Source organism: Heloderma suspectum, chromosome 4, assembly GCF_057233095.1.
Source record: "Heloderma suspectum isolate Gila_16-S chromosome 4, 16-S_ref, whole genome shotgun sequence".
NCBI classification, from domain to species: Eukaryota; Metazoa; Chordata; class Lepidosauria; order Squamata; family Helodermatidae; genus Heloderma; species Heloderma suspectum.
In genome coordinates this window covers 170,019,475-170,034,244 of record NC_139461.1, presented here as the reverse complement: position 1 = coordinate 170,034,244, position 14,770 = coordinate 170,019,475, and the positions used below count along the sequence as shown (strand labels likewise).

General features: G+C 48.2%; 1 protein-coding gene across 3 annotated transcripts in view; it reads left to right on the top strand.

Annotated features, from left to right (window-relative positions):
- The window catches only part of LOC146347735 (protein Cryzl2-like), a 35,256-nt gene extending 21,228 nt beyond the window's left edge, over positions 1 to 14,028 (top strand). For all 3 annotated transcript variants that reach the window (XR_014790398.1, XM_084851223.1, XM_084851222.1), the window contains one exon: positions 13,831 to 14,028. Coding sequence is in view for 2 of the 3 variants with exons in the window: in XM_084851223.1 (XP_084707349.1) it covers positions 13,831 to 13,899 (69 nt within the window). In the remaining variant the exon portion in view is untranslated. The remainder of the gene's footprint in view (positions 1 to 13,830) is intronic.
- The last annotated feature ends 742 nt before the right edge of the window (positions 14,029 to 14,770 follow it).

The following is a 14,770-nucleotide window of genomic DNA, read 5'->3' as shown; positions in this document are numbered from 1 at the left end:
CATATGGGCTCTGCACCTGCGTGGAGCCTCAATTCAGGAAACTTCTATAGCTGAGGAATTTTGGCAGGAACCCCTCCCCCACCATCCCACTGCACATATTCCAGCGGGTTCCACTCAATCCCTCAGTTCTTTGTTGACTGCCATTGTAGTAGTACTCAATCGAAGGGACTTCTCGTTAGGCTTTGGCTGAGGAGAAATTTATCTGGTTTTTTTCTGGCTTTCTCTTTCTTCTTCTATAGTCTTTCTGCCTTTAACTGTTTTTCGTTTTTGGTTAAATTTTATTTTGGTCTTGCGATCCTTGATCACATGGCGCCTTTGGGCATATGGCCGTTAAGGCCCCTTTCTGAAAGTGTGTTAGTTGTGGGGGAAATCACCTCCCACGGACAGTCACTGCTTGTGCCTTCTCTGCCTGGGTGAAGGTCATATTGTGGAAGCCTGCCACCATTGTATGTCGTTTAGTAAGCAGGCGAGGAAAAATCGCACTGATAGACCTAAAGCGATCCTTTGGGAGAAGGCGGTGGACGCCCCTGAAAAATCCATGGCATTGATCTCAGATCACCCTGTAAGTTGGCCTAAGGCCACAGATAAGATTCCTCAGAAAGAGGTTTCCAAACCCTCCTGATTCCGCCTACCCAGTCAGCTCCGGCTCTAACCACGGGCCTTTCCTTGGCAGTTTCCCTTGCTAAGAAGTTGTTGAAAAAGGCAAGATCTTCTCATCCACCTGAAGCCGGAAGAAAAAGAAGAAGAGGAAGGAGTCAAAAAAAGGTTACTCTCCCAGCTAGAATGCCTGGCTGGCTGCCAACGCTGCCTCCAGTGTTAGATTTGCCAATTCCAGTGGTTTCAGTGCCTTTGGTACTGACCTCGGCAGCACTGCCAATACCTTCCATGTCGGAAGGGGAGCGTAGAGACTTGACACCGACTCTGGATCGAGGAGATGTCAGATTCAAGCGAATGTGTCCTCGACATGGTGACCTCTCCCTGCACTCAGCTTGCTCCGCCTACTCCCACAGGGGTGAATGGGCACTGGAGTTTCTGCAGGCACGGTACAGAGAGGGATCTCACTCTCCTCACTCCGACTGGAAGAGAGGATCGGACTGGTCTTGTCCTCCAGCCTGTCGTCATGAATGTGACATTTGGGAATGGGAATTATTATAGACCTCAGCTGTATCATTATGGACATTATGCTTATCCTGGTGATTACTGAAGCTACCGAGATGCTTCCCCATCAGCCTCCCTATTTAGGCCACTGGCGCAGGAGATTTTATTTATTTATTTATTTCATTTCTATACCGCCCAATAGCCGAAGCTCTCTGGGCGGTTCACAAAAATTAAAACCAAACAACACACAATAAAACAATTTAAAATATATAGAACATTAAAACCACAATATAACAATACAACCACAATAAAACCTAGCAGCAGTGCAGGAGTTTAAAATACAGATTTAAAACAACAAAGATAAAAATTTAGAAAGCTAAAATGCTAAAATGCCTGGGAAAATAAAAAAGGTCTTCACCTGGCGCCGAAAGGAATACAATGTAGGTGCCAGGCGAACCTCACTAGGGAGCTCATTCCAGAGCCGGGATGCCACAACAGAAAAAGCCCTCCTCCTAGTAGCCACCCGCCTCACTTCCTTTGGCAGGGGCTCACGGAGAAGGGCCGCTGACGATGATCTTAAGGTCCGGGCAGGCACATCTGGGAGGAGGCGATCCTTCCGGTAACCTGGCCCCAAGCCGTTAAGGGCTTTGAATGTTAACACCAGCACTTTGAATCGGGCCCGGAAATGGACTGGCAGCCAGTGCAGCTGGAAAAGTACTGGCATAATATGAGCTCGCAGGCCAGTCCCTGTTAACAATCTTGCTGCCCTATTTTGGACCAGCTGAAGTTTCGGGACTGTTTTCAAAGGCAGCCCCATGTATAATGCATTGCAGTAATCCAGACGAGAAGTTATCAGAGCATGGATAACTGTAGCTAGGCTATCTCTGTCCAGATAAGGGCGTAGTTGGTATACCAGCCTAAGCTGATAAAAAGTGCTCCGTGCCACTGAGTTCACCTGTGCCTCAAGTGACAGTTCTGGATCCAAGAGCACCCCCAAACTACGAACCTGATCCTTTAGGGGGAGTGCAACCCCCTCCAGAACAGGTTGAATATCACCTAGCCGGGCAGACGAACCACCCACTAACAGTACCTCCGTCTTGTCTGGATTGAGTTTCAGTTTACTGGCCCTCATCCAGTCCATTACCGTGCCCAGGCACTGATTCAGAACAGCCACTGCCTCACCTGGTTTTGATGAGAAAGAGAGGTAGAGCTGGGTGTCATCTGCATATTGATGACACCTCAGCCCACACCTCCGGATAACCTCCCCCGGCGGTTTCATGTAGATGTTAAACAGCATGGGGGATAAAATAGAGCCCTGTGGAACCCCATGGCACAATTGCCATGGCACAGAGCAGTAATCCCCCAGCACCACCTTCTGGAATCGGCCATCCAAGTAGGAGCGGAACCACTGTAGTGCAGTGCCTCCAACTCCCAACCCAGACAACCTATCCAGAAGGATACCATGGTCGATGGTATCGAAAGCCGCTGAGAGGTCCAGGAAAATCAACAGGGTCGCACTCCCCCTGTCCCTCTCCTGGCAGAGGTCATCCCACAGGGCGACCAAGGCAGTTTCCGTTCCAAAACCAGGCCTAAAGCCCGATTGAAATGGATCTAGATAATCCATTTCATTCAAGAGTGCCTGGAGCTGTCCTACAACCACCCGCTCAAGCACCTTGCCCAGGAAGGGGATGTTGGCCACTGGCCTATAATTGTTAACATCCTCTGGGTCCAGGTTAGGCTTTTTCAGGAGTGGTCTAATTACTGCCTCTTTTAAAGCAGCAGGCACCACTCCCTCTCTCAAGGAGGAATTTACAACCACCTGGACCCAGCTGGACATCCCTTCCTTCTTTGATTTAATAAGCCATGAAGGGTCAAGCACACAAGTGGTCGATCGGACTTGGCCAAGCACCTTGTCCGCATCCTCAGGCCTCAGTAACTGAAACTCATCCAATAAAACTGGACCAGACGGTGCTCTGAACGCCTCTACCAATGGAACTGCATTAATGGTGGTGTCCAATTCATGACGAATCTGAGCGACTTTATCCTCAAAGTGCCGTGTAAACTTGTCACAGCGTGCTACCGAGGGTTCCACCGTCTCTCTCCCTGGCCCAGAATGTAACAGGCCGCGAACCACTCGGAAAAGCTCCCCTGGACGACACTGAGAAGATGCAATGCTGGTGGAAAAGAACTGTCTCTTTGCCACCCTCACTGCCACAGAGTAGGCTCGATAGTGGGCTCTTACCTGTGTTCAGTCAGACTCAGCACGAGTTTTCCTCTACCTGCGTTCTAGCCGTCTCCCCTCTTGCTTCATTGCCCTCAGCTCAGGTGTATACCAAGGAGCTGGCCAGGCTCTGCTCAGAGGGAGAGGGCGCTTGGGCGCGATCGTGTCAACCGCCCGAGTCATCTCTGCATTGCACAGAGCGACCGGGGCTTCGACAGGAGCACCAGCCATTCCAGCAGGAAAATCCCCCAGAGCCCTCTGGAATCCATCGGAATCCATTAATCTCCGGGGCCGGCCATTTTAATAGGTCCCCCACCCTTGCAGAGGGGAAAGGCCGCCAGGAGTCTAAACCTCAGCAGGAAGTGATCTGACCATGACAAAGGGACAGATGTTAAGTCCTCCACTTTCAGATCACCATCCTCCTGCCCAGTCGAGAAAACCAGATCACGCGTGTGTCCTTTTATATGCGTTGGGCCGATGACATGTTGGGACAGCCCCATGGTTGTCATGGCGGCCATGAAGTCCTGAGCCGCCCCGGATACAGCGGCCTCGGCATGGAAGTTGAGATCCCCCAGGACCATCATCCTGGGGGTCCTCAACACCAAGTCTGAGACCACCTCCGTCAGCTCAGGCAGGGAGTCCGATGGGCAGCGGGGTGGGCGGTACACCAACAGAATCCCTAATCTGTCCCGGGTACCCAACACAAGGTACAAACACTCAAGATCTGCACTCGAATGAGCAGGAAGCCTGGAGAGGGAGATTGAATTCCTATAGACAACGGCAACCCCCCCTCCCCAACCCTCAAGTCGGTGTTGGTGCTGCACCAAATACCCAGGAGGGCACATCTGGGAGAGAGTGACCCCTCCCAGTTCCCCCACCAAGGTCTCAGTAATACATGCCAGGTCAGCCCCCTCATCCACAATCAAATCATGGATGAGGAGATTTTATTTTGGGCCGACCTGGCATTCAGCAGCAGCACCACCAGACCCGAGGGCAGACTGGTAAGGCTGCCAGGAACCATCAGGTTGGGGGAAGAACCAGAAGAGGGGACAGCTGTAAGGTATCTAGCCCCTCTTCTCCTTAGCTGGCCTGTTAATCCCCCAATGCCATACCTTCCCCCTGCCCGTGACCACAGTTATGGTGGCACCTCCCCGACCCCCTGAGTTGCCCAATAGTCCTCCCAGGCACATATTAAAATATTAAGATATAAAATACACAACAGTTTAAAAGAATATAAAAGAGATAAAAGAGAACAGCAGCTAAGAAGGAGCAGATAGTCCACGTTTGCCCCTTCCCCTGGTCTTTAAAGCTGCTGCCCTCTGCTGCTGCTGCTATTTGCTGCTGGTATTGTGGCTGCTGGTGTCTCTGGAGAGGCAGGTGGGTAGGTCTTCAGATCTTACGCAACTCCAAGTGCGATGCTAAGTGCACACTTAGGATCGCACTTGGCGTGACGCCGAGGCGCTGCCTCTGGCAGCCCCGCCTTAAGTACCTGTGGGCGGGGGCAGAAGCAGGCTCAGGCTCAGGATCCACCTGGTGCAGCTGCTGGCTGGTCCTCCTTCCCCAGGCTCCTTTTTTTTTCATGCCGCCGCCACCACCTCCGCCGCCACTTGTGAGGGCGCTTCCTCCTGTGTTGCCAGCGCCTGCTCCACAAGGCCTTTTATGCCTGTCTCACCAGCCAGTTCCAGAGTCCTTGGCTACGCAGAGAGCAGATGGAGGTGGAGCTCCTTCTCCATTGCCTCAGGCTGAGTCCCCTAAGCCTGGAGACTAGGATGCTCAGCGGGGTTCTTCCTGCTCCCCAAGAGAGGATCACCATTCTGACTCAGCTTTGGTTTCATCTGTTGCGTTATCGCTATTGTCACCTGTTGTCACTGGGCTCCCAGGACCCATCGTCCCCCTCAGAGGATATGGGTCATTTCGTTGAACAGGTTTCAAGGATGGCCCAGTTGTTCGGTCTCGAGACTCAACAGTCTGCGGAGAGAGTTAAGGGCCCGGTGTTCGATGTTCTCCATACCGACTCATCTACTCCAGTTGCCATTCCATTTCTTCTGACTTTATTACAGATGGTAGAACTGTCCTGGAAGGCACCATCCTCCATGACGCCGACCTCTAAACAGCTAGAGACTATGTATAGGATCCAGGAGAAGGATGCAAAAATGTTATTCACCCATCCTCCACCCAATTCAGTTATTGTGGAGTGGTCACAGGGCAAGTCTCATTGGGTGTATTCTTCCCCAGTGGACAAGGAAGGCAGGAGACTGGATCTGATGGGCAGGCGTAGATACTCCTCTGTCTCCCTTGGGCTACGGGTTACAAATTATCATACCGACTATGTCTTAGTACCAGCTTTTTCTATGGGAGAAGATTGGCTCTCTCTGTGACTACCTGCTGGATGATCAACGTTAATTAGCACGGGTTTTTCAATCAGAGGCCATGAAGGTAGCAAGGCAACAAATTAACACTGTGAGACACCAAGCTGACTGCAATGCCAAGGCTATGGTAGGGGCCATCACGCTTTGCAGGCATGCCTGGTTGAGATTGGTGAGCCTTGCACAGGAGACACATTCTCGAATTGAAGACCTCCCCTTTGATGGTGAGGCTTTATTTAACTCCAAAACTGATGAGGCCATGGACGCTATTCAAAAGGCTAAGACCACAGCAAGGAAGATGGGTCTTTCACAAGCTCAGCTGCCCTTTAAACAATGCTGGTGGTATCGTCAGTCAACTTTCCCTCAGTCTCAACCTCATCACGATTGCTTGGTGTGACAGCAGCAGGGCTTCCAACAGAAGGGCCAGTTTGCTTCAACATCACGGTCCCAGTCTTCCTGTTGGAAGCCTGAATTTACAAAGAAGCAATGTCTTTGACTACCCCCAGATACCGTTTTTTCTCCAGGATCATCTTCTCTTCCATTACCGTCTCATAGCCTTCTTTCCATCATGGCAGAAAATAATGACAGATGCATTTGTTGTTCAGTCGTTCAGTCGTGTCCAACTCTTTGTGACCCCATGGACCATAGCATGCCAGGCCTTCCTGTCCTGCGCTCTCTCCCGGAGCATGCTCAAGTTCATATTCATTGTATCGGTGATTCTATCTAGCCATCTCATCCTCTGCCGTCCCCTTCTCCTTTTGCCTTCAGTCTTTCCCAGCATCAGGGTCTTTTCCAGAGAGTTTTCTCTTCGCATTAGGTGGCCAAAATATTTCAGCTTCAACTTCAGTATCTGTCCTTCCAATGAGCAGTTGGGGTTGATTTCCTTTAGGAATGACTGATTGGACCTCCTTGCAGTCCAGGGGACTCGTAAGAGTCTTCTCCAGCACCACAGTTCGAAAGCATCCATTCTTCGGCGCTCAGCCTTCCTTATAGTCCAGCTCTCACGGCCATACATTACTACTGGGAAAACCATAGCTTTGATTAGACGGACCTTTGTCGGCAAGGTGATGTCTCTGCTTCTTACTATGCTGTCTAGGTTTGCCAGAGCTTTCCTCCCAAGGAGCAAGCGTCTTTTAATTTCATGGCTACAGTCACCGTCTGCAGTGATCTTGGAGCCCAAGAAAGTAAAATCTGTCACTGCTTCCATTTCTTCCCCTTCTATATGCCAGGAAGTGATAGGGCCAGATGCCATGATCTGAGTTTTTTTAATGTTGAGTTTCAAACCAGCTTTTGCACTCTCCTCTTTCACCCTCAACAAGAGGCTCTTGAGATCCTCTTCGCTTTCTGCCATTAGGGTGGTATCGTCTGCATATCGGAGGTTGTTGAGAATTCTCCCGGCAATCTTAATTCCGACCTGCAATTCATCCAACCCTGCGTTTCTCATGATGTACTCTGCATATAAGTTAAATAAGCAGGGTGACAATATGCAGCCTTGTCGTACTCCTTTCCCAATTTTGAACCACTCGGTTGTTCCATGTCTGGTTCTTACTGTTGCTTCTTGACCCTGGTACAGGTTTCTCAGGAGACAGGTAAGGTGGTCTGGTACTCCCATCACTTTAAGAATTTGCCAGAGTTTGTTGTGATCCACACAATCAAAGGCTTTAGCGTAGTCAATGAAGCAGAAATAGACGTTTTTCTGGAATTGTCTTGCTTTCTCCATGATGCAGCGAATGTTGGCAATTTGATCTCTAGTTCCTCTGCCTTTTCGAAACCCAGCTTGTACTTCCGGTAGTTCTCGGTTCGCATACTGATGAAGCCTAGCTTGTAGGATTTTGAGCATCACCTTGCTGGCATGTGAAATGAGCGCAATTGTGCGGTAGTTTGAACACTCTTTGGCGTTGCCCTTCTTTGGAATTGGAATGTAAACTGACCTTTTCCAGTCTTGCGGCCATTGTTGAGTGTTCCAAATTTGTTGGCATACTGAATGCAGCACTTTAACAGCATCATCTTTTAGGATTTTAAATAGCTCAGCTGGAAGACTGTCATCTCTGCTAGCTTTGTTGTTAGTAATGCTTCCTAAGGCCCACTTGACTTCACTCTCTAGGATGTCCGGCTCAAGTTCAGTGACCGCGCTATCATGGCTATCAGGGACATTCAGATCTTTCCTGTATAGTTCTTCTGTGTATTCTTTCCACCTCTTCTTAATCTCATCTGCATCTGTTAGGTCCCTGCCTTCTTTGTCCTTTATCATGCCCGTCTTTGCACAAAACGTTCCCTTGAGATCTCCAATTTTCTTGAAGAGATCTCTAGTCTTTCCCATTCTGTTGTTTTCCTCGATTTCTTTGCATTGTTCATTTAAGAAGGCCTTCTTGTCTCTCCTTGCTATTCTCTGGAACTCTGCATTCAGTTGGATATATCTTCCCCTTTCTCCCTTGCTTTTCGCTTCCCTTCTTTCCTCAGCTACTTGTAAAGCCTCATCAGACAGCCACTTTGCTTTCTTGCATTCCTTTTTCTTTGGGATGGATTGAGTTGCTGCCTCCTGAACAATGTTACGGACCTCCGTCCATAGTTCCTCAGGCACTCTGTCTATCAGGTCTAATCCCTGAAATCTATTTGTCACCTCCACTGTATATTCATCAGGGATATGATTGAGGTCATACCTGAATGGTTTAGTGGTTTTCCCTACGTTCTTCAATTTAAGCCGAAATTTTGCAACAAGAAGCTCATGATCTGAGCCACAGTCAGCTCCAGGTCTTGTTTTTACTGACTGTATAGAGCTTCTCCATCTTTGGCTGCAAAGGATATAATCAATCTGATTTCGATACTGACCATCTGGTGATGTCCATGTGTAGAGTCGTCTCTTGTGCTGTTGGAAAAGAGTGTTTGCTATGATCAGCGTGTTCTCTTGGCAAAACTCTATTAGCTTTTGTCCTGCTTCATTTTGTACACCAAGGCCATGCCTGCCTGTTATCCCGGTGATTTCTTGACTTCCTACTTTAGCATTCCAATCCCCTATGATGAAGAGGACATCTTTTTTTGGTGTTAGTTCTAGAAGGTGTTGTAGGTCTTCATAGAACCGATCAACCTCAGCTTCTTCGGCCTCAGTGGTTGGGGCATAGACTTGCATGACTGTGATGTTGAATGGTTTGCCTTGGATTCGTACTGAGATCATTCTGTCATTTTTAAGATTGTACCCAAGTACTGCTTTTCCCACCCTTTTGTTGACTATGAGTGCCACTCCATTTCTTCTAAAGGATTCTTGCCCACAATAGTAGATATGATGGTCACCTGAATTAAATTCGCCCATGCCTGTCCATTTGAGTTCACTGATTCCCAAAATGTCGATGTTCAGTCTTGCCATTTCATGTTTGACCACCTCCAGCTGACCTTGATTCATTGATCTGACATTCCAGGTTCCTAAACAATATTGTTCTTTACAGCATCGGATTTTCTTTTCACCACCAGACACATCCACAGCTGAGTGTCCTTTCGGCTTTGGCCCAGCCGCTTCACTGTTTCTGGCACTACTTGGAAATACCCTCTGCTCTTCCCAGTAGTATATTGGACACCTTCCGACCTGAGGGGCTCATCTTCTGGCGTCATCTCTTTTAGCCTTGTGATACGTTCCATGGGGTTTTCTTGGCAAGAATACTGGAGTGGGTTGCCATTTCCTTCTCCAGTGGACCACATTTTGTCCGAACTCTCTGCCATGACCTGTCCGTCTTGGGTGGCCCTGCACGGCATAGCTTATGGCTTCACTGAGTTACGCAAGCCCTTCTCCACAACAAGGCAGTGATCCATGAAGGGGACAGATGCATGGGTCCTTGCTATTATTCATCGAGGTTACAGAATTGAGTTCAATGTTCTTCCCCCCCTTCTCGGGCATCACAATGGCACTTTCATCTCCACTACTTCTCGAAGAGGTAGACAACTTCTTTCAAAGGGAGCAATCAAACCAGTCCCTCCGATGGAGTTGCATGAGGGCTTCTATTCCCGCTATTTGTGGTGCCCAAAAAGGACGGCGGGCTTCACCCAATTCTGGATCTCAGAGGAGTCAATCTGTTCATTCCACCCAGAAAGTTCAGAATGACCACATTGGCTTCAATCCTACCCTTGCTGCAGATGGGAGATTGGTTTGCAACCATAGACCTGAAAGATGCATACTTTCATACCGCAATGGAGAGAATTCAGCCAGCGTTTTCTCTGCTTCTCAGTCAATGGTCTTGCTTACCAGTTCAAGGTGCAGCCGTTCGGGCTTGCTGCAGCTCCACGGGTCTTCACAAAATGCATGGCCATGGTGCATGCTCATCTCAGGCTTTGAGGGGTCCAGATCTATAGATGATTGGCTCCTAGTTGTTCAATCAAAGACCCATTTGCAGGAAAGCGTCCAACTTAGCCTGGACTTGTTGAAAGACCTTGGTTTGTGTGTGAACATGGACAAATCGTTCTTAGTGCCATCCCAAGTGGTCCAGTTCATCAGAGCCTCCATAAATTCCCAGGAAGGTTGGGTGTTTCTTCCTCAAGATCAAGCACAAGTGTTAATGCAGCTTGCGTCAGGTGTTCTAGTCTGCCGTACCATACGAGCCTACACGGTACAGAAACTACTAGGGCTGATGGTGGTTACAACTGTGGTGGTCCCGTATGCCCGCCTTTTCATGAGGACATTGCAGAGCTGGTTTATCAGGGCATTTGATCTGTGGCAAGACTCCTGGAGAGTCAGGCTATGGTTCCCTTCTGCGGTCCGGACTTCACTTCGATGGTGGACTGTGGTGTTGAACCTCTTATGAGGCCTGCCTTTTCAGCTCCCCACACCAACCCTGACAGTCACAATGGATGCCTCGATGCTAGGTTGGGGCGCTCACAGTGAACATCTCAAAGTACAAAGGCTATAGTTGAAGACAGAGGCCATCAGCCACATCAGTGGCCTAGAGCTGCTTGCAGTTGACAAAGCCCTGAAGGCTTTCAAAGTTGTCCTGCGGGGTCGTCGCATCCAAATTGCTTCCAACAACATGACAGTGGTGCGCCACCTCAACAAACAAGGGGGGACTCATTTGATGTCGTTGATTGGGCTGACAATAGAAATCTTTGAGTGGTGCACTACATGGGACATCACCTTCACAGCAATTAATACTGTGGGCGAAGACAACTCCCTGACCAATCATCTGAGCCGTTCCTCTCCAGTCTCTCACAAATGGGAGCTCAATCCAAATGTCCACAACTGCATGTTTCATTGGTGGACTTCTTCGACTTCTTTGCGCTGGAGGAAAATGCAGCATGCCACAGTTTTTGCAGTCGAGCTGACAGAGGTGCGAGGTCTCTTGGAGGTACCTTTACCAGGAATTGGAGGGGAGTTTTCCTGTATACGTTCCCACCATTTCCACTCCTCGCCTGAGTGATTGCAAAGATGGAGAAGGACAAAGCTGAGGGCATCATGATTGCACTGTGGTGGCCCAGGCAACCTTGGTTTGCCAAGCTTCTGTGTCGGTTCAGAGGGGACTATCTTCAACTCCCATCGACACCAGCGCTGCTGTCCAGGGACAGAGGCAAAGTGAGGCATCTGGACTTACCTACCTTATGTCTCACGGCGTGGAGAATCTGGCGGTAGACCAGATAGACTTACCTGCTTCTCTCCAGTCTATCCTTGACGCAGCTAGGAAACCTGCTACCAGAAAATCCTATGTGAGTAAATGAACATGTTTTACTTTTTTCGCTCAAGACAATGGCTTCGATCCTGTACATTGCACTATACAGGACATTCTGAAGTTTTATTTTCGCTTCATGAGCAAGGACTTCGAAGTTCTTCTTTGAGAGTTTACAGTGCAACCATTTGGGCTTCCTGTCTTGCTAACAATGTCTCTTCCATCTCATCGCATCCTTCAGTCCATCAGTTTTTGAGGGGAGTTAGAAATCTTGCTCCTCCTGTAAAACCTCCAGTACCGACATAGAGCATGCCCTTACCCAAAAACCCTTTGAGCCACTCAGTACCACAGATTTGCGTCTTCTCTCGCTAAAAGTAGTGTTTTTAGTAGCCATCACATCGGCACAACACTCTGGAGAGTTATGTGCCCTTCGAGTGGACGATCCATACCTATGATTTCATAAGGACAAAGTTGTACTTCGTCCTCATATTGCTTTCCTGCCTAAGGTGATTTCGAGTTTTCACTTGGGTCAGGATGTTGTTCTTCCTGCCTTTTTCTCCTCACCCACAACAGCTCTTGAAAGGATGTTGCACACTTTGGCTGTTTGCCGGGCTTTGGAGTTCTCTAAAGCTAGGATGGAATTGTTTCGTCAGTCACAGCGCTTGTTCGTCTCTTATGGGGGATCTAAGAAGGGACGCCCAGTCTCATCCCAGTGCTTCATGTCTTGGGTAGTTCACGCTATTAAACTATCATATGAACTCTAAGGTTTGGAACTGTCTGGTTCTGTGAAGGCCCACTCAGCCGGAGCAACAGCGGTGTCAGTGGCGTTTGAGAGAGGGGTGTCAATCCCGGATGTCTGTCGGGCTGCAACCTGGTCCACCCCTTCCACATTTGTCAAGCATTACCATCTTGACATTTGAGCCCGTAAAGACTGCTTCTTTGGCCAGATGGTGTTGTCAGAGGTTCTTCGATGAGGACACCAACCCACCTCCTGGTACGTAAGCTTGTTATTCGCCCATATGTGTGATGCACAGAGACCACGAAGAAGAAAGTCAGGTTGCTTACCTGTAACTGGAATTCTTTGAGTGGTCATCTGTGCATTCACACAACCCACCCACCATCTCCACTTTGGAGTCAATGTCACATTAGTGTTGGTACTGGGTTCCTTGGTTTTAAGGGGGCCACAGTTGGAGGTCACCTTGGAACTGAGGGATTGAGCAGGAACCCATTGGAATATGCACAGTGGGAAGGTGCGGGAGGGGTTCCCACCAAAATTCCTCAGCTATAGAAGTTTCCCGAATCAAGGCTCCGCACAAGCACAGAGCCTATATGTGTGAATGCACAGATGACTACTCGAAGAACTCCAGTTACAGGTAAGCAACCTGACTTTTTTGCCTCCCTTGGAATATTGCTTCACTGGAGACCCAATGTGGTGCAGTGCAGTGGTGGACAGAAGGTAGACTGGGATCTACTGGTAGATCACTGCATGATTTGCAGTAGATCAGCTGGGGTTTCTGACACCCACTTGTTTAACAAGAGCAACAACAGTATGTCTTTTGCCACCTTAATTAGTCTGTTGAAATGGAGATTTGGAGAAATCTGGAACAGACTCTTGTGAGGGAGGACTGCGAGCGCCATTGATCTGTTACTGAAAACCGAGGCTCAGGATATACCCAGGGGCACATTGTTCTTTAATTCAAAGGAATATTAAGGTTGAGCTTCTCTCTAGAAGATGTATTCCAAAGGGTTGCTATGCCAGTGCATTTCTGTAACTGAAAATAACACAAGGAATTGATGAAGTCTGTACTTCATCCGGTGATCCATCTGTTACTAGCTATCTCTGATTAACACTCCAGTTCCTATTACTATCTCATTAAGGAAGTACAAACCTCCCACCCACCATTCATTTGGACAAATGTCTTAATAACATTTCCTGGTCAATGTCTTTAATTATTGGAACGGTTTTCCTTTAGCGGAAACAAACAAACAAAATATTTAACTGGTTTTTAAAAATTCAAATTCTTGTATCCACGGTAGATAGTTTTTCGAGGGCACCGGTTTCTGATCTAGTACAGTTCTGGCTTTTTCATCGTATCGTATCTGGAGAAGTCCAATTCTGTGCCATCTGGTTAGTGTATAAATAAGACAAGCTTGTCTCAATGACCAGTGGCCCAGGAACAATATGGTGGTCTTTGGCTTTCCCAGGCTAGTGGGTCAGGTCTCTATTTACACCTGAATGGCCCTTTAGCGTAAAACCAAAGGGTTTTTGAAATAGCAGTTTGAAATAGCAGTTTTCACAGAATGTACTTGGCTGTCCTAAAAGCTACTTGGGAACCTCACTGCCAAAAGTGGGACTGATCTATTAATACTTCCCAGTCCGCCTTTGTGAATGTGACCTGCATGTGCATTGGTTACACAGTCAATATTGACGTGTCACTGAAGAAATACATGTGTCCCTGAGCCTTTGGAAAGCTTCTAGAGCCTCTTTGTTTGAATTGCTTTGCAGGTAAATGAAGCCTTTGCACACGTGACCCAGCGTAAGTCTACAGGAAAGGTTGTCATCTCTGTTAGCTAAGCCTGCTTTTCTTGGGGAAAATGGCCCTTGCTGCTCACCACAGTTACATCCTGTTGAAGAGAAGAGGGACCACCGGCATGAAACCCAAATGATTCATTAAAATCTATCACCGATTCTGGTCTGCTTGCACTGGCTGCCTGTATGTTTCCGAGCCTCATTCAAGTTACTGGATTTGACCTATAAAGCCTTACACAGTTTAGGACCACAGTACCTGATGGAGCAACTCTCCCGGCATGGACCGACCTGTACACTATGCTCAGCATCTAAGGCCCTCCTCCAGATGCCTCCCCCAAGGGAGGCTTGGAGGGTGGCACAAGGGAGAGGGCCTTCTCGGGGGGTGGCCCCCCAAGTCTGGAATGATCTCCCTAATGAGGCCCGCCTGGTGCCAACATTGTTATCTTTTCGGCACCAGGTTAAAACTGCTCTCTTCTCTCAGGCATTTGCCAGCATATAATGAGTTTTTAATCAGTTCTTGGATTGTCTTTGGTTGATTGTTTTTTTTAAAAGTTTTTTAGATATATGTTGTCTGTGTGTGTGCTGTCTTTGTTTTTGTGTAAATGGTTTTGTACTTTGTATAATGCATTTTAATGGTTTTCAATTTTTATGAACCGCTCAGACAGCTTTGGCTATGGGGCAGTATAGAAATATAATGAATGAAATTAATGGAAGATGCAATCTTATGCATGTTTAGACAGAAAAAAGGCCCACAACTCCCAGTGTGCCTCTCTGCTGGGAGTTGTGGGCCTCTTTTCTGTCTAAACCTGCATAGGATTGTGCCCTAAGGACTCAGGCATCTTTTGGCTTATGGAAGCAGCCATGCTGTCTGAGAAGGTTGGTAGCACATCAAGGCCCAACCACCAGCCAGTCCCTT